Source organism: Salarias fasciatus, chromosome 23, assembly GCF_902148845.1.
Source record: "Salarias fasciatus chromosome 23, fSalaFa1.1, whole genome shotgun sequence".
NCBI lineage: Eukaryota > Metazoa > Chordata > Actinopteri > Blenniiformes > Blenniidae > Salarias > Salarias fasciatus.
The window spans coordinates 7,933,254-7,957,701 of record NC_043766.1 but is presented as its reverse complement, the minus strand read 5'-3'; the positions used below and the strand labels follow the sequence as shown (position 1 = coordinate 7,957,701).

General features: G+C 37.5%; 1 protein-coding gene across 1 annotated transcript; it reads left to right on the top strand.

Annotated features, from left to right (window-relative positions):
* Nucleotides 1-14,813: 14,813 nt before the first annotated feature.
* Nucleotides 14,814-18,266, top strand: nppc (natriuretic peptide C). Its single transcript, XM_030083367.1, has 3 exons — nt 14,814-15,027; nt 16,100-16,393; nt 17,689-18,266. The coding sequence occupies exons 1-2, from the start codon at nt 14,935-14,937 to the stop codon at nt 16,370-16,372; spliced, it is 366 nt and encodes a 121-aa protein (XP_029939227.1). The 5' UTR covers nt 14,814-14,934; the 3' UTR covers nt 16,373-16,393; nt 17,689-18,266.
* The last annotated feature ends 6,182 nt before the right edge of the window (nt 18,267-24,448 follow it).

The window sequence follows — 24,448 nt, the reverse complement described above, 5'->3', positions numbered from 1 at the left end:
AAAGGCCAAGAAAAGGAGTGCAGGAGAGCAAGTACATTTTTAGAAATACAAGATAATATCTGTCTACTTCAACAGTGCCAGCGAAATGCCACATTATAATTTCTTAGCCTTGAGGACTTGCAGAAAAGGAAAATAATAATCTAAAATAAACAGCAATGACGACAAGACAGATGCTTTAAAACAAAAATGATTGCCACCACTTTTTTAATATAAATGTTGCTAAACAAGACATTTATTCAGTATTAGCATGGCCAAAAGACGGGGTATTTAAGGACCAAACTACTCAACACCACCCCAAATCAGCAGGTATTAATTAGTGCATTGGCTTCTGGGCAGCATGGTGGTGCAGGTCACTGATGTCTCACAGCAAAATGTGTCTCGAGTCGAACCTGACGGCAGAGCCTAACCTTTTTGTGCAGAAATTTGCAAGTTTGTGCTGTGCCTGCATGGGTTTTCTCCATATACTCTATTTTCTTTCCACAAACCTGAGACAGTGTTAAATTAATAGTAAGTTGATTCCAGACTTTTTGAGCTTCCACTAAAAAGTCTGCATGTACTCCTTGTGTGTGTGTATGACTGTGTGTATGTCCTTTTTTTTTTCCTTTTTTAGTCTCTTTTTTAGTGTTGCATTGGTAAGCTTTTTAGACTATACCTGGCTCCATGTAAGCTTACTGCATACAATGTCAGCAGAGCCACTGGATGAATGAATGTTCACATATTGTAGTTAATGATGAAGCATTCATCAGTGAAGTGTTTGTGGTTACCCTGGATTAAACAGACATTCTGCAGGATTCTGGGAATTATCAAAAAAAAAAAAAAAAAACATGAACAAGAGAACAAGAGAGCACATGCACCTTGACTCACGGTGATGTAGGATGTTACTGACTTCAAACAACTGCATAACATGGAGCCCACACTCCAGAAGAGCAAGATGATGTGTCCGCTCTCCAGTTTCAAACACACACACGGTATTTCTTGACCATCACCCGCTCCTATTGGTTTTTATCTGTTTGTTGTTTTAGTTACAAATCCTCCAAATTAGCTGGCAATGCAAAAAAGCTGACGATCCCTCTCAGAAGCAGGACGAAAGGAAATGTGCATGGGAAATGTGAGGTGGGCCCACGCCCTTGACTATTATGCCTCAGACACGGACTTTATAGCCATTACCAGTCTTTAATTTGATTCCGCCGCATGATCCGGAACAATCAGGACCAGGCTTGTCTTTGCAACTGATAAAACCAAGCCAAAGGAAAATTTGCATGGCAACAGGGAGACGACGCAAAAACAATCTCAATCAGACACCTCCAGGGTCATCGCTAACACTTGGATGAAATAGGCATGATAATGCACGTACCTGCCGCCACAACAATGAGACACGGCAGAACAACCAAGAAAACTTTAACATTAAAACATCAACAGGACAACATAGAAGCTCACTTTGTGAATCTCTTCTGGTGCTAGTTGATGGAAACTTGTTTCTCATTCTCACTAGCACGGCCCGTTTAACAGCTTTTCCATGAGAACGATTCCCAGCATACTCCAGCAGCTGGAAGGGTGCCAAGAGATGCCGGGTTTGAATGTGGGCTGAGGTGAGTCTTCATTAAACTGGTGATCCCAGTATGGTGGTAAACCTTGATGTGCTTCACTCCTTCCAACTGTAAAAGCCTGGTTGAGGTGTCACAGTGCCTCCCACGGTCCCACCCTTCCTGTCTAAATATCGATTCTGCAACCTTGACGACATGACTTGCTTTCAACTCAAAATAAATGGCAAAATTTATTTGGTAACGACCTTCTCCGCAAAGAAAAAATCATGAAAAAGAAACAATTTGACTCAAGCTATTGTACTTTTATTCCATTGATAAAGTAGAAAATACCCAGATGGAAGATTGGCCATCTTCCTTTCAGAAAATGGAAGTTATGACAAGTCATTTTCCTCAAAAGGGAAAGTGGTGAAAGGACCAGAATTCACAGATGGACATTTTTGAGCGTGCATTTTAATGATGTGATCTTTAAATCATGGGAAGGCGAATTTCATCCTCAAGTCAAAAAACTTCTCGTACATAAACATTTCAATAAAATATATACCTAACTTAGCAGTTTCCCTTCTTTGGTAACTGAAAATGACTTTGGCTTCCAGTAAAGAGTCTGCATGTTTTCTGTGTGTGTGTGTGTGTGTGTGTGTGTGTGTGTGTGTGTGTGTGTGCGTGTGTGTGTGTGTGTGTGTGTGTGTGTGTGTGTGTGTGTGTGTGTGTGAGTGTCACTGACTACAATGAAATAAAGTCTGTAGAAAGAAAACCAAGCCGTAACAATTGTTGCCCTCTTTGTTATAGCACCAACAACAGGGTTATCCAGAGGTGGTGCAGTTCATTCACAGCCAGCTTAGTGTGTGACTGAAGCTTAAGCCAGCAGTGCGTAATGTTGTTTGACGGCAGTCTGAGTTCGCCTTTAATGTGGTCAGTTAGACATTGTTTCACTGTGCTTGGGTTACTGTCTCTTATTCTCTCTCGTTTTAAGCTCAGCTCAGGAGCGCATGATGAAAAAAGATCTTTATTGAATTAACTCCTGACTGCAAACTTAGCTGCCATCAAGGTAGGAGCTTTTTCTCAGGTCTTCAGCCAACAGATTGCCCCTTAATACTCCAGCATCCCAGACCTCTGCCATGTCGCTTTGCAGTTTCTTTGTGTGCAGTCGTTCAAAGGTAAATATAACATTATCGCATGTAAATCAGAAAGCTAAATCAAATAAACAAGATCAAGGAAAATCACTTCTGCAAAGTCACACATGACTAAATCTATGAACATCAAATAAAAGGAGCGGCGAAGCCCGTTTCTGAGCCAGATCCAGACTCCTAAACATTTTGAAGCTGTTGCAGTCACCAGCACAAACACTTTCTACACTAAAGAACACAAGAATGACTGCATATGCAAATCACACACCTACTGTAAATATAAAGGGCCTGTATTTTGCTCTACATTGCGTAGCTCATTATAGATCTGTGTGGCCTTTACGCAGGTCTACCTAACTTGACGTCAGAGATCAGCCACTAAATGGGAGGCACATGGAAGCTTGGAGAAAAGGTTCTTTTGAAAGCCTCATCGCCAGACTGGCTTGGTTTGTCTGAGTCGGGCTGGACCTCACATGGTCACCATGTCACTTCTCAAATGATTCATCTGGTTTGAAATTGCAATGGTGTGCAAGTAAGTGTAACAGCTTCAAGCAGCAGCGAGACTCCTAAATGCAGGTTTCATTTAAAAGTAAAGCCATAATGGCACCTCATTTCCAGTCAGCCAGAACATTCACTCACTTTTCCAACAGTGATTTTTTTTTTTTTTTTTTTTAATCCACTTGCAACCTGGCATCTGGCAATGTAGGTTAATGGGAAATAAAAAGGATTCAGTGCTATCATCAGTAAAAGAAGAATGTATTGTCTTTTAGCATTAAAGAACATTACTGTCTTGTATAAAGTGAAACAAAACGAAGAACCTCATAATGCTGTAGTGGTTAATATTCTTTCCTCGCAGTGAGAGTTTTCCCAGTTTGAGTCAGAGTTTGGAAACTCTTCTGTTTGGAACCTGCATGTTCTACATGTGAGAGTTTTCTTTAACAGCATCCATTTGAGGTAAAGTCATGAATCTCATTTGCCCATCAGTACGAAGGTGAGTAGCCTATCTATGGTTATCAGTCTTTCGCTGTGTTTGTCCTGTATTCGACAGGCTACATTAGACAGCACCATGTGATCCTATTTTCACATAAAAAACAAACAAACATACAAACAAACAAAAAAAACCCAACACTGATTGTTTCTTCAGTGCTGCTCATTTATCAGCAACAGTGGGTTTTTTTTTTTTGCATGTTTCCTTTTTGGAATTTTTAATTATTCCTTGTATTAACCTGTCTTCTGACAGTCTAACATCAGCTCACATTCCCGATGAGTTGGTGAAGAATCCATTGGAAGAGCCCACAACCCAGGAAACAGGAAACAAAAAGTTCTGTCCAATCACATTCTCTCAGATGTGACTGAGAGTCATTCTGCATCAGGCGTAACTTGGTCTTGGGGCTTGTTACTGTTCCCAATCACACTTAATTGGCTCTAACCATCAAATGTTGGAAAATGACCCGAACTAACCTGTGAGCCTCCTGACTGTCATAAATGTTTTACTGTTGATATTTCATGTTTTTTTAAGTGATTGAAATCATATCACCGGAAAACTATGACAGCAAGGCTTCGGACTCCCTACTATCAATAAATCAACTCTCACACACACAGTCTACAGCCTCCTCAGAATCTCAGAATCACACTCACTGGACTTTTTTTTTTAAATGGTTCTTTCTGAACAATTTCACAATGAACTGTGGGATTTATAGCCGGTGAAAAGGATGATTGCAGGTTTGCATTTTAACAGGATATCATTTTGAAACTATAAGTCCAGTGGGCTGTTCCTTACTATTTATGCCAAGACCTACATGTGTCAAACCTATTAGGCCAATATGATGGTAAAGCTAAGCTCATGTCAGAGTTAAAATGTGTCTTTGTTACATTTATGTTAGAATTGATTCTAAAAATGTGTGTTTTACAATAGTAAATATAATTTTTCAACACATTTCCTTTCAATATAACAATAGCTATTTTCTTCCTATGGAAACATTTTGCCTGTTTAGTGAGAACGTCCTGGTGCTACGCGACCTTAGTCTTGACTTTGAGCGTGGGGAACGCTGTTTAGTATCTGGCTTGTGGTATTGGAAACGCACAACACCCATGAAGGAACCAACTAAAAGACACTATGCTATTATTTTTAATAAATTGTTTTTGAGGATAAGCAGAACAGCTGATGAATTAAATTGTAATTGATTAATATTTCTGTAAATACTATATTTTGATCATTGTCAGTTTCCCTTGTGTTTATTTGCGACTGCTCCCTTGTTTTTTTAAAGAGCCTTTATAATCTCAAATGGGGAAGTAATTTTGATAAAACTTCCGATATTAATTGAACTCGTAGTCAGTCCTTGGACTGTACAGAATTATCATATGTTGTTTTCTTCAACATGTAATATATTGGTAAAATATTAATAAATTACGAGTAGATGGTGTTTCGCCCACTTAAGAATCACTGAGATTTTTTTTTCTGTTCAACTAAAAGTACGCTCACTTTTTTGTTGCTGTTTTGTTTTGGTTTCATATGTTTGATGAGGTTCTACTTTGAGGTTTAGCAGTGATCTTTACCTCAATTAGCTGCTTTTATGTAACTATATATGATTTTATGATAGTACCTTGGTGTTCATGCCTAAAAAATATGCTTGTACAATTGTGTGGCAGATGATTTAAGAGACTCCTGATGTGAAATGTTAGATTATTCAAACATTCAAGCCAATACATTTCTTTTTCAGTTATCCTGACCCGCAGTGGTGCTTGTTTATAAATAAATAAAAAAAAATCAATATACTGATGCATCTGCAGTACTTCATTGTCGAAGTTTGGATTTCATGACTTCGTCCTTAGACATTACAGGATGAATGATTCAGGAGTCATTTGTTCCTCGGAGACCTCTGCTTTTAAGTTGTAGGTCAAGTAATTGCATTATAATTGATTCATGGTTAGTTCTATTGTTACTTTTTTAAAGGACCATTCCAGTGGTTTTTACTCCAGCTGAGTAATTGCTCTCTGTTTGAAACCTAAATGACCAACAGCTACAATCGTATAATATATTGTTCCTTCTTTCGTCTGCCATGTTGCTTTCAGTGGATTTCATGGAGGCAGTGCACGGCAACTTTATTGATGTTGCACATTTTAGCAACAAAATGAGTCAAAATGCTTCACATTTGCAACCATGAACCACAGTACTTTTGCAATAAATATGAACAAAAAACATCAAATGAAAAAGTGAAGCTTATAAATATAGTTAAACACATAATTATGACATATAATAACATATAATAAACATATAAATATCAAAACATAAATCACAACACAAATTCTGAAAGATACCTAGTTCGATGTGCAGTACAATAACAAAACATACGATGCGTTCAAAATCACTTATGTGTGTGTAAATGACTGCCAGTTTTTGCTGGTGGGGCATTCACCACCTGAAATAACGTGATTTCCAATTCATCTGCCGGAGAACATTTGTTTGATTCATGTGACAGAAATTTTAAATTTGATTATTTTAAATTCATAGCTTCAGAGCAAACACACTCATGCATGAAAACTATTTTATATGAAAACATCAGTCATATATTCAATAAAGTGATAGAAATTCATATAGGAAATGTGAGGCAGTTGATATGGTGAAAAACTACAGCAACTTTCTAATAATAACTGTTGCTCCATTTGACATAGAAATGACTTCGTAGAAAAGACTGTGATGAGTTGAGCACAGGCAGGCAGGGAAAGGGCGAAAAGAGGGCACATTGTAACTTCATCAGTGATCCAACCACTTTATTGGCCTGTGAAGCTAATGGATGGCACAGACCGGTGCTGGTGGAGCAGCTGCAGCCCAGGCCAAACGGTGCAGTCCGGCTGTTTGATGAATCGATGAAGTTGTGCATGCCACCAAACTAAACTGTGGTTTTCTTCTTCATGCCACCAAGCTCAATCACAACTATATATAATCTGTTATGTTGAGCAATTCATCGTGGCAGAACCAGAGGAGGAATTATGTATGCAGACCATCAGCCATAGCATATAACCTTTAGAAATGTTTTTTTTTTTTTTTTTTTTTGGCAAAGTAAATATGAAGAGCTTCAAGTGCGAATATAATAAGGATGAACATAATGTGTCATGTTAACCTTTTTTTTTTTCCCTTTTAGAGGGTCAGTCTTTTCTTACGTTATTGGGATCTTTATTTTGTTTTCATTATTTGTTTATTTTTGAATAACTAATTTGTGCAACACACATTTCTGGGGCTGTTTGTTAACTTGTGTATTTCAGTTGTTACACTACATAACGCATTTTTGTTCAAGGGCTACCTTGAAAATTCTCTGTCTCTGGAGGACCAGACCACTAGAATTACAGCATAGTGACTGACGATTGTTTTTTAACAGAAAGTGCAATTGTTGTTGCTTCATTTTTCTTACTATTAGCTCACATGTTTTCCCAACTTTATCCTTGAGGTATGGCTTTGATGCTAAACCTAATTTGCAAAGTTGCTAGCTTTTTTTCCACTGTTTCACCAACATTGCTGCATCAGGGTGGAGCTCTTCTTACTGAAACACTGCAATATCCAGTGAATAAACATGCAGGTTTTCGTCCATAAACCATATGTTTAACATCCTTGTTCTATGGAGTTTAGAGAAATATCTAATAATACGCAAAAACGCATGATCTTCATGACTCACTGCAAGTTTTACAAGCAGTTACTCATAAATTATATATTATGGGAAATACCATTCAAAAATTAAAAATATGGGAAAAAAAAATAAAGAAACTGTGTGCTTCTGAGTTTTTTTGTTTTGTTTTGTTTTGTTTTGTTTTGTTTTTTTTTTTGCCATGATGTTCAAGCAATAGGACACTTCATTTGCAGTCAAGTAAATTATTTGTAACTTGCATCCAAGGCTATATATTTGCGCTGAAATGTCTCCATGTGGTTTTGTCACAGCTTGTGCCACCCAAACCCCAAACACTTTTTCCACATGGTTGAAGAAGTGACACACCAGTGTTGGAGTGGCTTTGAGAAAACATTTCCGCCACCAAATATGTGTGGTAATGCTGTGAACACTGGAATAAATGCTCTTATAACGGCAGGTCAATTACTGACATTAGTTTATATTTTGTATGGCAACATTTTAATGGTAACATTGGCAATGGCACAAAATGGACCTGATTTTAAAAAAATTATGAACGTAACAATGATTGACTCTTTTTTGTTTTGTTTTTTGGAAAGTGATGCTTTGCTGAACATGTTTCCAGATTAATATGACATTCTGTGCATCTGTAGTCACAGTCAGTTGAACTGCCTAAAACAAGTCTAGTAAACTAAGGGCCAGACAGCATCTTTTGTGGTCCAGAAAACAAAATCTCTGTGTAAGAATAGCTTTTGACTTAAGAGCGTCTTTCATATGTTCTTTCCTTTTGCCTCCAGATTGGAATGTTTTTCCATCTGAGGCAATATGTCATGAGAGCAAAAAAATCACACATGGCAACTCTTGCGTATTTATTGCCTGCAAATGTATAACCAGTCGGCAAAATTCTCAACAACATCATGCCAATAAAAGTAGAACAGATTAAATAATCTTTATAAAGAAACACCACTAAGGCTTCCCTAACTTGTTTTCAGGATAAATGTGACATGATATCTAGACGAAAAGTATTTATCATTTCAGTGTCATCAATATAAATTTGTTATGGAATTGCAATAAAGTAAAAGCACAAGTGCACGCTTTGGGGAACACAATAAAATCCTGTTGTTCATATGAATATGTTCCACTTGTGGTTCATGCATTAAGAGCGCAAAACAATAATGTGGAATGATTACACAATTCCTAGAAAATCATTTTCTTGCAGTGACACGTGGAAATGGCACATCTTTCTCCTGTAAACATGTTTTTGTCTGTGACATATAAAAAAGGAAATGTTGGATGCAAGGATTTGCTAAGAAGATTTTTGTACTTATACAAAAACATAAATATGTAAAATATCTTGTCCATAACTTAAAGGTTATAGCTGTTTTGTAAGAATTTGAAATTTATCACATTAAATTAATCAGTTTTTTTCCACCAAAATCACTAAATTGTTTACATTTGGAAACACATTAGTTTATGAAACATGTAGAGATAAAGACCCAGAACTCAAAATCAAGAAGAAGGCTGACCTCGACATGGTTTACTCCTAAACACTTTGTATTTACATCAGCCCTGTGTGTGTAAATCCCTCAGCACTGGAGACCTGCATGTTGTTGGACGCATGTGACATCCTGACTTGTGTCAAAAGCATTAAAACTCCACACACAATAAAACTGTTATTTATAGGACCATGACAGCCTTGTAGTTTGCCATACACACAAATCCCTAAGACTCAAAACACTTAATCCTCCCATGCAGTCATGACTGCTGCAACTGCAACTCATCGTCCCTTCACAGGTTTGTGAAGCTTCCTGCAGCAACTAAGCTGCTTCTTCATTTTTTTTTTAAGTCACATAAAAGCCAAAAATAGATGACTGAAAATTAAGAGAATGAGAATTAGCAGCAAAGGGCTGAGAAGAAGAACAAAAGGACATTTCAAAATAGGTGCTTTCAGTAGCTTGTGTGATGTCAGTGGGAAAAGTGTGTCACATTGTTAAATTATACACACAAAAAAAGGCAAACTTGTGACACAACACTTGCGGCATTGAAGAAGAATGTGTCACTCACTTGTTAAAATTTAAAATGAGGGGATTAGCAATCACAGAAAAATGTTGAGCAAAAACAAGAAAAGTCATTGTGGACAGGAGGTCAGCAGAGTTCATAACTCCGTTGTGTTGAAGTGAATGTAAAGACAACTGTGAATTAATTAAATACGGAGTGGCCCTTACAGTAAGTGTTTTTAAATTACAGGTAACTCAGAGTGTGTGAGAGGAATTTTCCAGGTACACTTACTGAAAAGGGGCGCTCTATGAATGAGACTTCCCTTCCCTTATACGTAAGGAAGGGAAATAAAAGCATCACTGCTCAGTTTATCTGGCATGAGCCACCTCGTCGCCACAGGAGCTGTAAAAAGGAACTCAGGTGCTTTTGCATTCAACTCTCCAAGCTGGTAGAAATTACAGAGCATCAGTAAATACATGTGATATTAAATTATATTGACTCTCACACAGAACTTAATCCGTAGAATTTGAGATGTCAGAGAGGCACGTTCATAAACACAGTCTGCAGTGTCCAGAGGGTCCAGACAAGACAGTCAAATATATTCAAAGATTCATGCTTTCAATTATGCATGTTTACAGGTAATTGAAATTCTGTTTTTTCTCTCTCTCTCTCTCTCTCTCTCTCTCTCTCTCTCTCTCTCTCTCTCTCTCTCTCTCTCTCTCTCTCTCTCTCTCTCTCATCAGGAAATATTGGTGAGAAAACATCAAACTCCCTAAATGGTTCCCTCAGCCTGAAACACTGTACAATTTGGGTTCATTTACTTGAGTATAACCGGAAATCTGACTGTTCGGGGCTGTTCATCGCTGAATTCTACAGGTGACGACTGAATACTTTAGTGGAACGACCACAAAACATTTTCCAGCATGCCTTCAGAAAGTACTCTAAATTAATCAGTTGTGGTCGCATTTAGGTGTGCTGAAAAGCTCTGTGAGAAAATAGTAGAAGAAAGTGAACATGGTTTTTAATTTGCCTATGGTATTTATGCAATGTCACATTATTTTTGGATGTGTTTCTCCTGGTTGTTAGAAACCAGGATTAGGTTGTCTGTCTGGGAACTCTTCCCTCTCTATAACATAAGATCACAGATTTCAACCCGTGATCACAGCTATCACCACGATGGCCCGTTATTCGCTGAGACGCCTAAAAAGACATACTGTAGTTGACGTTTACCAAAGAAAGGCCAGGCGGGAATTAGAAATCTTACCCTGTTGTTCCCTATGGACGTGCACTGCACTGGTACAAATTATGTTGCATGTTTTTACTAAGCTCATTGAAGCTGTTTTTCACTTGGCTAACAGTATAATGCTTCATGCTATAGTTATGTCAAATTTCTACAGTAGCAAAAACAAATACCTGTGGTGTTGCAATATGATAATTATGCAGGAAACAAGAGCAATGTATTTCAAATGGCGTTTGCAGAGAGATTTTCCTTGAAGAGACTTTCCTCACACAGGTAGCAGGAAGTCAGAAAACAGCCAAAGACGAAGACAAGGACAAGGAACAAAGACCAGAACAAAATGCCGTGGACAGATGGTACGAGATGAACCGCCAGCAGCCAAGACACCAGTTATGTGCACAAAGGAATTGGTGACTTGAAGAGATGCAGGTGCACAGTGAGAGATCAGCTGTGATACATGGAGGACGGAGCAACAGGACACCTGCGATGGGAAGAGCGTCAGTAAATACGAACACACAGCAGCTACAACACTGAACATCAACCAAGATCTGGGGAAGAACCAGAACAAGGGGATAAATTACAATAATCAGGTCAGAAGACAAACAGGGCGATTAAAACCTGAAGATCAAGACTCCCTGAGAAATATAATGACAATTTTATCATATATTTTTCACTTTCCTTTATTCTTTTCTGGCTTGACATGCTTTATATTAACCTCTGCAATAAATAAAACTTCAAATCCATGAATATGTTAAAATTGTTTAACAATGTGTAAGAATGAGGTTGATGTTGTTTCTTTCAGAAGACAGCTTTTGTTGACATGCTTGTTGTTCATATTTGTTTCTAAGGAAATAAAAATGAAAACCAAAAATAGACAGACAGTTATAAATGATGAATAATCATGTATATACCAACAATGGTTCAAATAAAAAAATGAATGTTATTATTTTCCTCTTTGTTTTTGGTGCATGGACTAAATAAAATAAGTGGAAATAATTATTTCAAACTGCAGATTTTCCTGGAAATAAATGCCTGCGTTGTAAGTTTTTTTTTTTTTTTGCCAACTATGTATGGCATTTTAAGGCATGTTATCACCAAGTTAATTAATTTGCATGCAGCTGGTTGGAAGTGTGAGACAATAGGGTCTTCCCAAATTGAAATCAAAGTAGTTAACCACAGTCTTTTCTAAATTAAACACTGTTTTGTTGCCTCATCTTAACCAGTGCCCTTGGCTCATTGTTATCAATAGGTTTATTGATCTTTAGTGATGTTATCATGATAAATGATGGCATGTTAAGTTGGTTAAGCTTTTCCCAGACTTATATTGCCAACATGTTTACTTCAGCATGAATGCTTTGTTTTGTTTCAGAACATTAAATTGCATTTCAATTTGGCATCAGTAAATTGTCAATATTTTCAATACTTTGGCACTGAAACACAAATTTCATAACAAAACATGTGCGTCTTCTAAAGTGTAGTTGTTTTAAATGTGCATTTCTTTCCATTAGATGACATGATGTTCTACATAATGAATAAAACTCCGAGGGAAGATGTGAGATATTTTCTGAATAACTAAATTCACCCCCAGTCATTCGTTTGATAAATAAAACAGCTTGGAAAGTTTAATTTTCCTGACATAATCAGTGTTGCATCAACTTTGCTTCCACAGTTTTAATTCATACTTTTACTCATGAAACAATAATATATTTTACAATTCATCAAATATTTTGGATCAATAAGGACTCATTGCTCCATCCTTCAAAAAACCAGTCCTGACTTGTATATCTCTGTGCATACAGGATTGCAGAGATGTGTGTTAGTTGATATGAGCAATAGAAATTACCACAAGGAAGCAGAAGCAGAGCAGAATGGTTCCAGCTACTGAAAGTACTCAAGAAAAAAAATCACAGAAAACAGAAATCTCGTGGTTTTACTCACAAACTGACTTCTATAAGAGCAGCACAAAGATGCAAGCTCCTAAAAACTAACGATGCCCAATGACTATAAGATGAATATATATAAGATTTGAGTGACTGAGTGAGCTGATGACACTGCTGTGGTGATCTGGCAAACAAGTGTTTCTTTTGCTGTTCACGTCACAGTCAGCACTCTCCCAAACATTCATTTTGAGGTGAACAGAAGCTACAATGCAGAAAATATGATGTGTGACAAAGAAAGTAATTTGCACTTTTTGAACCTGCAACATCTACTCTAATCTGTCTGATTAAGAAGTTCACATTGCTGACCTTCTGCAAAAACGACTTGGTTTTCAAGGATTGTATTGATCCACAAACATGTGACTATCAGGGGTGTTCACTTTTCGGCACAGGAAATACTGCCACTCTGTGTTCCAAAACAGACGGTGCTGCCTGAGATTGCAACTCCACTGGAGCACAGATTCCTCCAGAAAACAGTTTCAGCCTTGAAAAGGCAAACTTATCTATATTTCAGCAAATAGATTACATATCCCTGTCAAATAAAGTTCATTTGCTAATTGTCTTTGATACAGTGCCTTGAACACAACTACTGTCATTCTGCCATTTATTTTAAAAAGATAAAGCTTAAACCAAAGCATGGGAGTGAGTTTGATGCAAATTAAAAGATTTGTCAATTGCACTTTATGCCTAATCACAGATGGCAATGCTATTTGTGGGATACCTAATAAACTAGGTTTCCTATGTCCCAATTATAATGCTGCCACAGAGAATGTCTTCATCCAAGTATCATTTTCAAATTGTGCTCTGATTCAGAAGATGTGTCTGAAAGGTCCACTTGTTCTTCTCTTTTCTTTTTATTGCGTCAATTTAGTGCTACAATAACTTATGGAAAGTTTTACCATAATGTTTTCAGGGAACAGCCATGACTGCACTCCTGAACTGCTGTGATCTGAATAAATGATTAAGATTCTTTAAAATACTAACTGGGTGCTATGTGGTCTGGAGTGATGGATGTCCACCACCTTTAAGTATTTATCTGGTTAATTATTGGGTACAAGCCTGACTCCTTTAAAGACAGTAGAAATCTAACTCAGTCCAAATAGGGCAATCCTGTTTCAAAAACAATAGAGAAACGTGCATTCTGGACAAGCACTGTTTAAATGATAATTACTTATAAAGGTTTCATGGGCCTGTGTTTTGTATGGAGCCGTGATTCTGTGAGCTAATACAGTTAAAGATCCTGACCAAAGGAGATTCAATCAAGCTCCTTTGTGAGTGTGGGCAGGTGGCTGTATGAGCAGTCTCAAACACATCCAGTCAAAACACTCATCATGAGAGACTGTGGCTCAAAGTAACCACAGTAGTGCTGTTTTGTTCTGTGGTCCCTCTCTCTAAGTACCTAGTGATCTGACAGGTCTAGCCGCAATAAAGAGCAAACTACCAGATAACTCCAAGATCCACAAAACCTGGCAAGCTTCTGTCTGAGGTCACAATGTATGGCATTTTGCGCACAGTGTCATTCACATCAGGAAAGATAATGATTTCCTATGAGTCTCGTGTTTTTATATGAATCACTGCTGTCGAATGAACCATCAGATCCATTTCACTTGTATGCCATGAGGCTGATGTCATCCTTCTGCTTAAGGTCAAGTGGCTTCTTCAGGCGCAAATGCTTATATCGGATGTGCTGCGGCGTAAAATCTATCTTTGTTTCTTTGCATGTAGTAATAATAATAATAATTATTTATCTGAAATAAACAAACGGTGGCACTACAGTGACGAAATGCAATGGCAGATTATTTTGAGTACACTGTAAATTAGTTCAATGCGTTTTCCAAAGAATGTTGAAGGTGAAGGAAGAGGTTTTTGAATAAATTCTGGTTTGTCGCTAAATGACTTTAATTTTTCAATTCCTGTGATAATCAGCGAAACTTTTCACCACTACTTTAAAGAATATAATGTCTCTCACTAAACACATAATCTGGCCTTTCAAGGTGTTTCGCAAGGCGCGCGGCTGGCATCTTTGAAGTAATTTCAACGCGCGCTTCATCTCTTCACGTGCGTCCTTTGAAACCACCTTCGGTTTCAGCTGCTGCTTTTCAGCCGGAGGTCTAAAAGTGAAATAAAAAAAAAAAAGCTGTGCTTTTTCTGATGGCTTGGAGCCTATATCACTTCCTCCAAAGCCCCGATGACCGGAGCTTGTATCATTTAATTAATTCTCGGCGTGACGCGCTCGGAGGCAGGTAGAGAAAACAGGGAATTGGCGAAGAAGGAGGACCATTACGCAGGTTGTCATGACATCACCAGGGCTGGATATAAAGCGCAGAGGAATAATAGGCAGAGTTAGAGGAGCACTGGAGGAGTTTTGGAGTAAAGGACGGACTGAAGCCTCTTGTGTTTAACAGCTGATTGGCTGAAGCCACCGTCCCTCTTTCTGAACTTCAGCGCACAGGAATCTGAGAGAACCCAAGACTTGTCAAAATGAACTTGTCATATTTGGTAGCGTGTGGACTTATGGTCACCCTGCTTTCAGTACGGATGGGGGCAAAACCTTTATCTCAGGCACAGCAGAAGGTAAGAAGGACTTACTTGTAATCTTATTGCTGACAGCTAAAGTAGTTATTTGCTTCACACTACAGTATTTGGCTTTTGGAAAATGAATGCCGCTTCATGGGTGAACAGCTGTTCTGTGGTTCAGGCGCCCAAGACTGTTGATTTAGGCTTCATATTTCATAATTTCAGTTATGTTTAGCAATTCAGCAAAGACACTTCTTTCCACACTCAGGCTATGAAACTTCCCAGCAAGTGTTTTCCCCCCTCTTTTAGCTATTTATTTAAAGAAGGGCATGTCTAATATTCTCTAATGCCAGTCTTCAATATCACTTCCTCAGAAGCCAATTTAAATCAAATTGCCCCGAAAAAAGAAAAAAAAAGAAGGAAAAAAAAAAGGAAATTTGTGAGAAAGAAATTATCAACTGAATATCGACAATTTTATTGAATCACCAACCAATTAATCATGAATGCAAACATCATTTTCCAGTTCCCAAAAATCCTCACCAGTATTGATCAAGAAAATTCCCAGGCAGATCAGATGATACGTCCATCGTCATTTAGCACATATGCGTATGGGTAATGCATATGATTTAGAATTATTTAATCAGTTTTGGATCAGTGTTAATTTTCCGAAATCTTGTTAATTGATGCTACAGCAGAGGTGCTTGCGGATCAGAGCTGTGCACAAGCACCTGTCTTACACGGAACTTCACTGAGCAGCACAGAGTGCTGAATGAATCACGCGTTAATTATATGAGTATACTCCATAAAGTCTGGATGACGCGTGAGCAACATGTTGTGGAGTTGTTAGTTAAGACATTTTTATGGTCAGACAATGACTCTATCAAAATATGTTAATCATAAAGTGTGGTGCGTAAAAAAAAATGACTGGGCTTTTTCCCTTTTGGCAAATGCTTATTGTGTTTGAAAATAAAAGAAACACTTGACTGAGGTTCACCTCAAGCATCCCTTAAGCGGATGCTTTGCTCAAATGGTTTTCCAGCATGTAGTTGGGTGTTATTAAAGGCGTATTTCTTTTCACACTGTGTTTACCTAAAGAAGACATTGTTTATTTATTTTCTCAATTTCGCAGTCTCTCAGAAGTTTACTGGGCGAGGAGCTGGCGGAGTTTCTGGAGTCGGAGGAGAGGGAGAGGCGGCTAGACGCTGTGCGCTCTCGGATACGGTTACTGCGAGATTTACGCATGGACACCAGGGCCAGAGGGATGTGGGCTCGTCTCCTTAACGATCAACCCGCAACCAGGAAACACAAGTCGGGAAGCAAGAAAGGCGGCTCCACGTCGCGGAGTGGCTGCTTCGGACACAAGATGGACAGGATAGGGACCATCAGTGGCATGGGGTGCTAGGACTGGAGCAGTGCTGGGACGGTGAGTGACCCTCACCCCTGGATATCCTTTGTCACCTCACATAACCTTTAATCTTATCTAATCTGAACCCAGAAGGCAGCAGATTGAAAAGGGAGAGAGGATAAATTGATGTGGACGATAAAGACAATTAAAAAAAACATATAATCAGTGGCGAGAACTGAGTTTATTTCAATAACTAATAAAATAATGGGCAAGCACAGGAGAGTTGCAATACACAATATTACAGGTAACATTATCTGGAGATGACTGAGGTGGAGGTAAAAACAGAAACACATGACACAAGATAATACAATAAAAAAGGATATTTTCAATTTCAGTGTTTTTTTAACAGTTTGAGTTGCTAAATCTTACACATTAGAAACCTGATCGTGATAGTGCATGGCTGTGTCCAGTCAATGCCAGAATCTTCTATCAAATTCAGCATATACAAGTTGTCTGAGTGACAGATCATAAAAGCTGCTACTTGAGATGTCATTAAGCTCCAGGAGTTGAAAAGTGTGATGTCTCAAACTAAGGATTTCATCTAGCATCAGCCCGGTATATGTAGGGTTCCCCCTTAGGTCAGGACTCCTTTTAAGTCAGCAGGAAAGCCCACTTAAACCAGTGTAAACTGACATATGGGAGGCGATCCACTGGGTATTTGGGGAGTCCACTCTTGTGTATTATTATGAATGGTTCCATCTGGTGCATGGAGAAAACAAGGACAATATGTCATATTTAAGACAACAAAGAGAGCAGACAGAGATGGAGGGAGGAAATGGGGATGCAGGCACACACTTGAAAACACAGCACCCTGCGGTGGTCAAGAGGTTTCTGGGAAACCTGTTTTATTTTACCATGCATTTACGAAAACAACAAAGGGATTGTGTGTGTGTGAATGAAGTAATGAGGAAGCAAGGTGACACACAATTAATCCTGAGGCTTGAAGCCTTCTTGTGGTCAGCAAATTGTGAACTGCTGTCAGGAGGAAGTAATTTAATGACTAATATGGACAAGTGTGTTTTTCAAAAAGAAATACCCAATTTGGAAGTCTGAATTTGGTTTTATTCAAAAGTAAACCGGACAGATGAAGAGTCAGGACAGATTTAACTAGGAGACAAAGTCAGCAGGTAACTTTCAATATATTCTCAGATTCAGGAGGGTTTTTTGTTCAATTGTTTGTTGTTGTTTTCTTTTTAGTTTGAATTATGATTTATGAGTCACAGAAGAATCACATAATAAACCTGTGAGTGTTTGGTGAAATATCTCTGATGCCTCAGTCTAACTTTTCTCCTCTGTTTCTGCTCTTTCTCTAGATGTCTGGACGATGGGTTTGGACAACTAAAGTTGAGTTTGTTCTCACCTGAGGAAAAAAAAAGGAAAAACCTCATCAAGTGATAGATTTTCGGTACGAAAGTCACCACGACCAGCATAAACCAAGACTGGGATGGCAATGCTACAAAATCCTCATATAAATATATATTATAAATATGCAAATATATATGCATACCAGAGTAATTTGTCAACAGATACAAACCCAGATGCATACACAACATGGCGGACGATGGTGTAAAAACTACAAACCGCAAAGCTGTATATTGTTGCTGCTGCTGCTGCCGCTGCTGCTGCTGCTGCTGTACATTCATGTACTTCATCTTCCCCAGCATAAATGTATTTATGTTTAAAAACTATTTATATGTTTATAAAAAAAAGAGATATTTATAAATATGAGTTCTATTTATGTAACATTTTGAAAATGGATGCAAACTGCAGGTCAATTGTGTTTGTTATCTTTTTCTTTTTGTCTCAAATAGTTGTAAATGTTTTCAACAATGATAAAAAGAACATTCCATGTGCACTTACCTGTTTTCTCCGAGAGTGTTTCATTGAAGCCATTACTGAGCATGTCCTGCTTTACGTTTACATGAACAAGTTGTATTATGGATGGGACTTGTGAGAGGGCAAGCACTGGCCTGTGGACAGTGTCCGATCGCTGTTAAGTGTTTCATTAGGAAGACAAGGTCAGCCGCTTTTGTATAACATATTCAAATGCAAACTATCTGGATCGGGACACTTGAGCAGTTAATTTTTATTTTATTTTTTCAATTTTCTTTTAGCATTCAGAATACAAATGTATGAATGGCTTAAACAGTCTCTTTCATGACTAGTGCACAACAGCTCATATTCCTGTTCATCTTAGAAGCCTTAACTTTGAGTGAAATACAAATATTGTCTTTCAGGTTTTGCATGCGGCAAAGGTACGAACGTGCTATTAGGTTTGTGTTAATGTGAATTTATGTTGTTAATATGAAAAAAAAATAAAGTAGCAATTGAGACAATGCTATCTGAGAGTTTTGCCCCAGAATGTACTTACTGAAGTGACTTTTAATGAGGTGTGATAACAAAAGGCAAAAAAAAGTGTATTACAGTTAACCTTTGAACAGATCAAATAATAAAATGGGGAGTGGGCTCAAAGTGTTTATAGATGAGATTTCTTTCCTGGATTTGATTGGTTGATTGGCTTTGTGAGACATCCAGGAGAGACTGTGTTCACTTTACTCGTGCCAGGACCCTGTTCCAGTACAGTGACGTGTCGGTGTGATGAGAATGGGCCTTGCACTGCCACCTGATGTAGAAAAAGAAAGAATCATACTTCTGTTACCTCCTTTGGAAAATGGCTTGTGTTCAGAAGCAGTGGGCTTCCTTTGGGCAGTGCCCAGTCATTTAAACCTGCAATCCCTGCAGCCACTGGGGCCTTTCTGTGAGGAGGCCTCATGTTCTTCTTTCTATAATTCAGAGACATTCCTCTGGGGTCAAACAGTGACTCTGACTTGTGCACTGCGGTGCAAATGGGGGATGTCTATCACCTGAGATGAGCTCCAGCCAGACATAAACCTACATTAGATAATGCTGGTCACAGAAGATGGATGGATGGATGGATGGATGGATGGATGAGGCAGAACAGATGATTTCCATAATGGAAATCTATGAAAGGTTAAAAGGTTAAAGGTTAAAACATAAAGGTTAAAAGGTATACTCTTCCAAATAAGGGGCATGTTCGGCCATGAACTTATAAGCTGAGAGGAAATAATTTAGCAAAACATAACAACTATATCCTGATACACAGCATTTAGAGATATATATATTTAAACAATAAATGTCTTCAAAGGCTCAGCATTGAAAGCTTGCAATGATAGTATTGCACATTAGAGGGAGTATAGAACAGAAAAAAATGTAAGTAGTAAAGGCAGAAACTAAAAAAACTGAACCACTGTATTTATCAATGTTTTAAAGAGATAATATATCAGTGATAAATGGTCCAAGAGATTATTGTTGTATTGTAGCTCACTATGGTAAAGGCAAAATGAAACACATCATTATCAAAAATATTTTATTTGTAAACATATTATTCATGGAAGCTACATTCTGTGTCACATAGTCATCAACAAAAACTTTAAATTAATGTAAAAACTTTAGTTTCAGCACAGTCTAAAAACTTCCCTTTACATTATTTTCTTATCCTGTTCACTTAGATTGAGTGGCGAAGTTACCCTGAAGGAAACCATGACACCTTGCAGGCTTACATATAACATATAACCATGCTTCTGTTCAAATTGCACAAAAAAGTGGCCACAAGAAAGAAGCAGAAATATTGTGGGTAATCATGACGACACCTGACTCACACAGATAAAAGCTTTTCACAAGATGAAACAACGGCGGAGGAAAAACATATGTTTAACAACAGTGAGAGCTGAATCAACACCACCCTGTAAGCTTCGGGGCTCCATGCTGTGAGCTTCATGAAGCTAATGGCAGAGCTCCCATTCACAAAGTTCCCATCTAAGGTCAACAGACAAAGATAAACAGCTTGGTGGGAACTGTACTCTTCACCGGCACAAAACAGAGCATGGAGGAACTTCATCAGATTTTGTCCTCATGACTCACACACAGTTTTCCCATAATATTCCCTTGTAACAGAATGACAATGCAGAAACTGTATAGAGCAGCTCACCCACCCACCCACCCAAATAAACAAAAATAAATCGTCTAATGTTGGTTTTAGAGATTTGCAAGCTTAAAATCTGGATGGCCTTCAGAATGAACTTGTAAAATATTAAAACATTTTCATTTTTTCCAAACATGAGTACAATAAAATAGATGCACAGCACTGTGGTAACCTCATAGCCAGAATATCCTCAATTCAGGTCTGGTATACGGATCCGTTTCAGGGTGGAGTTTGTGTGTTTCCATTGTGCTTGTGTAGGTTTTCTTAAGGGAATTTGCTTGCAGGTTAATTGCCAACAAACAAAATTGCACATATGAGGATGCTATGACCACTTTTTGCAACTATATTAGTATTATATTTTGTTATATTTGTGCATGTATTCACTTTTTTCTTTAAAAATTAAAGAAAAGACAGATTTTTCTCCAAAAACGAAGAACAAGTGTAAGAAGAATAAAGTCCTCTAAAGTCAATTGAAATGCCACTCCGTGTTTCTATGTGGAATATATCTCCGTATATTCAATGCTCAACCTTGATCCGGGATGGCCCTTGTCGTGCATGTCTTATATGTCTCCATGATTCAACATACTATCTTTTAAATTCACGTTTATCTGAATTTTCCTAAACTGAAGAAATCCCTTCAGACACAACATTTCATAACACATTTTTTTCTAAGCTTCAGAAGGCAGTGAATGAACCCAAAACAAGGGTAACAAAAAATAAGCAAGGAAATAAAGAAATAAATGTATGTAATACAAAAAAAAAAGAATAAATAATGATATAAGAATTCTCTTGCATTGAAAGTGTGGGCAGCCTGAGTTCACAGGGAGATCACTCTTCAGCAAGTGGATGTAAAACTCAATGCTGCCTCTGTGTGGTGTTGAGAGTTAATTACTCAAAGTCTTCCCCTGGGATACCTTGGACATTGTATAAAATGTTATGTTGCAGGGAGATCACATGGTCTGTGTCTGATTTTCATTTCTGTTCTTTGACTTTAAAATTGTTGTTACACTGTTCTATTACTTTGAGCTACTGTTATCTTATCCTGTTGATCGTTTATTTTGCGCCTTTGCAGAAATGCTGCAGAAAGGTAATACATGTTGCTCACTTGCAAAATTCCCCGAAATTCCTATTTGTATCAGTCATAGATCAAGATCTGAATCTGTGATGGAGAGGTGGCAGCAGTGGCTTTTATGAGATGAATCCATCAAACCTTTTTTCCTGTATCAAACTAGAGAAAAACACACCCACAAGGAAAGAGAGCAGGCAAATTCAAGAAGGAAATGCCTCCAATCCAGACTTACCCAGACACTTTTTTAAACATATTCTATCATAAGCAAGTAAACATTAAAATAGAAACCTGTTTGGGGGGGGGGGGGGGGGTTCAGTTCACAGCACTTGTAAAAAATGTTTGTGAAAATCATTTGAGGAAATCAGTTCAGTTCTGATTATTTCAGAAAGAAGTGAACTCTCTGCAAACCAACTCACTCCAGTTCAAGTCAACTGGCTGCACCTCACCAGCTTAATGCACATCAAATGTCAACTCACTGCACATTTTTATCATAACATAATAAAAATATAATAAAAAAGGGGGTGTTTTTACAAAGCAAATGAAGTCACTGCACAGTTGTATACACATAATTTAATAAAGGTTAATCACTAAATCAATGTATGAATCCATTTTTCACTTTACATTTCATAGTATGACTTAATCACAGTATAAAAAACTACATACATTTAAAAACATAAGTTTAATCACTAAACTGATGCAGTGTCTTTCTGGGTAGCTTGTTATGCTCTCTACTTATAATCCTGAAAAGAAAGTATTTCACATCCCCAGAATCCTGACAGGTGAGAAAGAGCAGGAATCTGAATCCTGATCCTTCTCACCTGTCCCTGAACAATGCAATGAGCGTCTCCGAAAACCAGTCATTCCATGAAGTTACGATTCTGCAATTTCAATAATTAATTTTAAGTTTAAACAATTCAACTTTGTAATTTGGTGATTGATTGATTGATTTGGTGTGGTGTGGTGATTGAACCAAATTGCAAGGTCGTGCAAAATACTGATTCATTTTGAATCAATTGTTGAAATTGCAGCATGGAAATTTGTTTGTTTTTGTGGGGGACCTAAACCTTGTTTTGTAATTAAAAAAAAAAGGGTCCTACAGGATGAAGAGCTTTGTCCATGAAGTTCAAACTTCAATGAAATCCTAATTAGCACACTGTCACACTGTCTTGGGGATTGTGCAAGTCTCATTTAATCCTTTCCCACTATATATATTTTTTCCCTATATATCCATTAAAGCGTGATGAACTACTATGGTACAAGAATGCAATGAGCTGTCATCATATAGAAAAAATAGTGCAGTGAGTTGTCATCAACTATAATGCAGAGAGCTGCCACCATCGTGCAGGAGTTGGTGTGCACTGAGGTGACATGAACTAGATTATTACATTTTCCTTCACTGGAGGTGAAAGTTTTCCTCATTTAAAATAAATCAATGATGTGTTTATTTGTGACAATGTCCAAATCATATGCTCTTATCATTTACATTCAGTAACACAGTTTTATTCCACTCTGAAAATCTATATGAGAGATACACTAACAGTGCTAAAGTAAGTACGCTATGCCATTTTGTTATACTTTACTCAAATAGTTATATTGGTGGGAACTTTAACTATGAGTGAAATAGAAATACTATTATTTGTAGAATGAGAACGGGGACTGTAAAGAGCAGAGCTCAACACAAGATTTTTTGCTCATCAGCCACTGTGGCTAATGGGTTGCAGAGTTTCAAGCTACAAAACGTTTTCACTGTAGCCTTCTTTTTAGAAAATTGCATTTTTGTGTGATTAATGTTTAATACAGTCAGACAATTAATCTAAAAAAATACTTGGGGGCACAGTCACATTCAAAGTCCGTGGTCTGCATTAGGCTCAAAGGTGCTCCACTGAGATGTAACTGAAAAATATAACAGATACTGAAAATATCACCTGAAATAATTGTAGAAAAACTACAGCACTGTATTTTTTGATCCATGCAAGGAAAACATCTTACCACAAGGTGGCAGTATTTGTCATGAAAAAGGGAATTATTCTTCGAATTATCCAGAAATCACCAAAAATAAAAACTTTAATGCAAAGGTCAGAAAGTGTAGTGAAAGATGGAAATGTGAATACATGTGAAGCAGTTACGATGTATGTCTGCAACACTAAGCACACTGATTTTACCCTTCAGGAGAGACATCAAGTTATCTGATATTTAAACAGAGACATCAAATTCAGCGTAATCTGTATCAATAAACCACAACCCAAAGTGATGTGGCTGTAATGGTCAACTGAACTGTGGCTGGAGAATATCTGAGGATGAACACACACATTGTACGGATAAAGGGCTTTGTTCTTTAAAATAAACAAACAAAATAAGATTAAATAATTAAATGCATTATTTGTTCATTTAGCAGAGAGCATGATGGAAGGCCTCAAAAATTAGTTAGTTGCTGCGATGCAAAGACTATGAGGAGACAAAGACTATGCTCGGTCTAAAAACCTCTGTTTGACAATCAGCAGTGTGCCTGCATGTGAAGAGATATATTTAAAATATATTTAAAAAAAAAAAGAGATGGTTTTACGATTGAGAAAATAATTATTGGGGAAATAGGGTTTCACGATCCTGTTTTCACATCCTTAAAAGTGTTTATCTCAAGAGCTTATATGATTAAGGTTCTATCACTATATTGATTTTAGAATTATTGTGTTTTTGTGATTAAAGGTGTATTTCTGGATAGCAGAAATTTAGAATTTAAAATCACCATGTTTTTTTTAAAATGGATAATATACTTCCTCTTACATGATGAAAGGTACATAAATAACTCAAAAATGAAATTAACCAGTTATACCTCTTCTTTGTCGCTAATCAAAACACAATAAAATAACATATATTGCTTCAGGTTTCAATAACAAATATTGTTCTGATCCAATCCCATTTTTAGACAAGCTTTAGCCAAATTAATCTTTTAGTGTTTTTACATAAATTAAATAAAATAGCACTCACACACACAGGGAAAAAC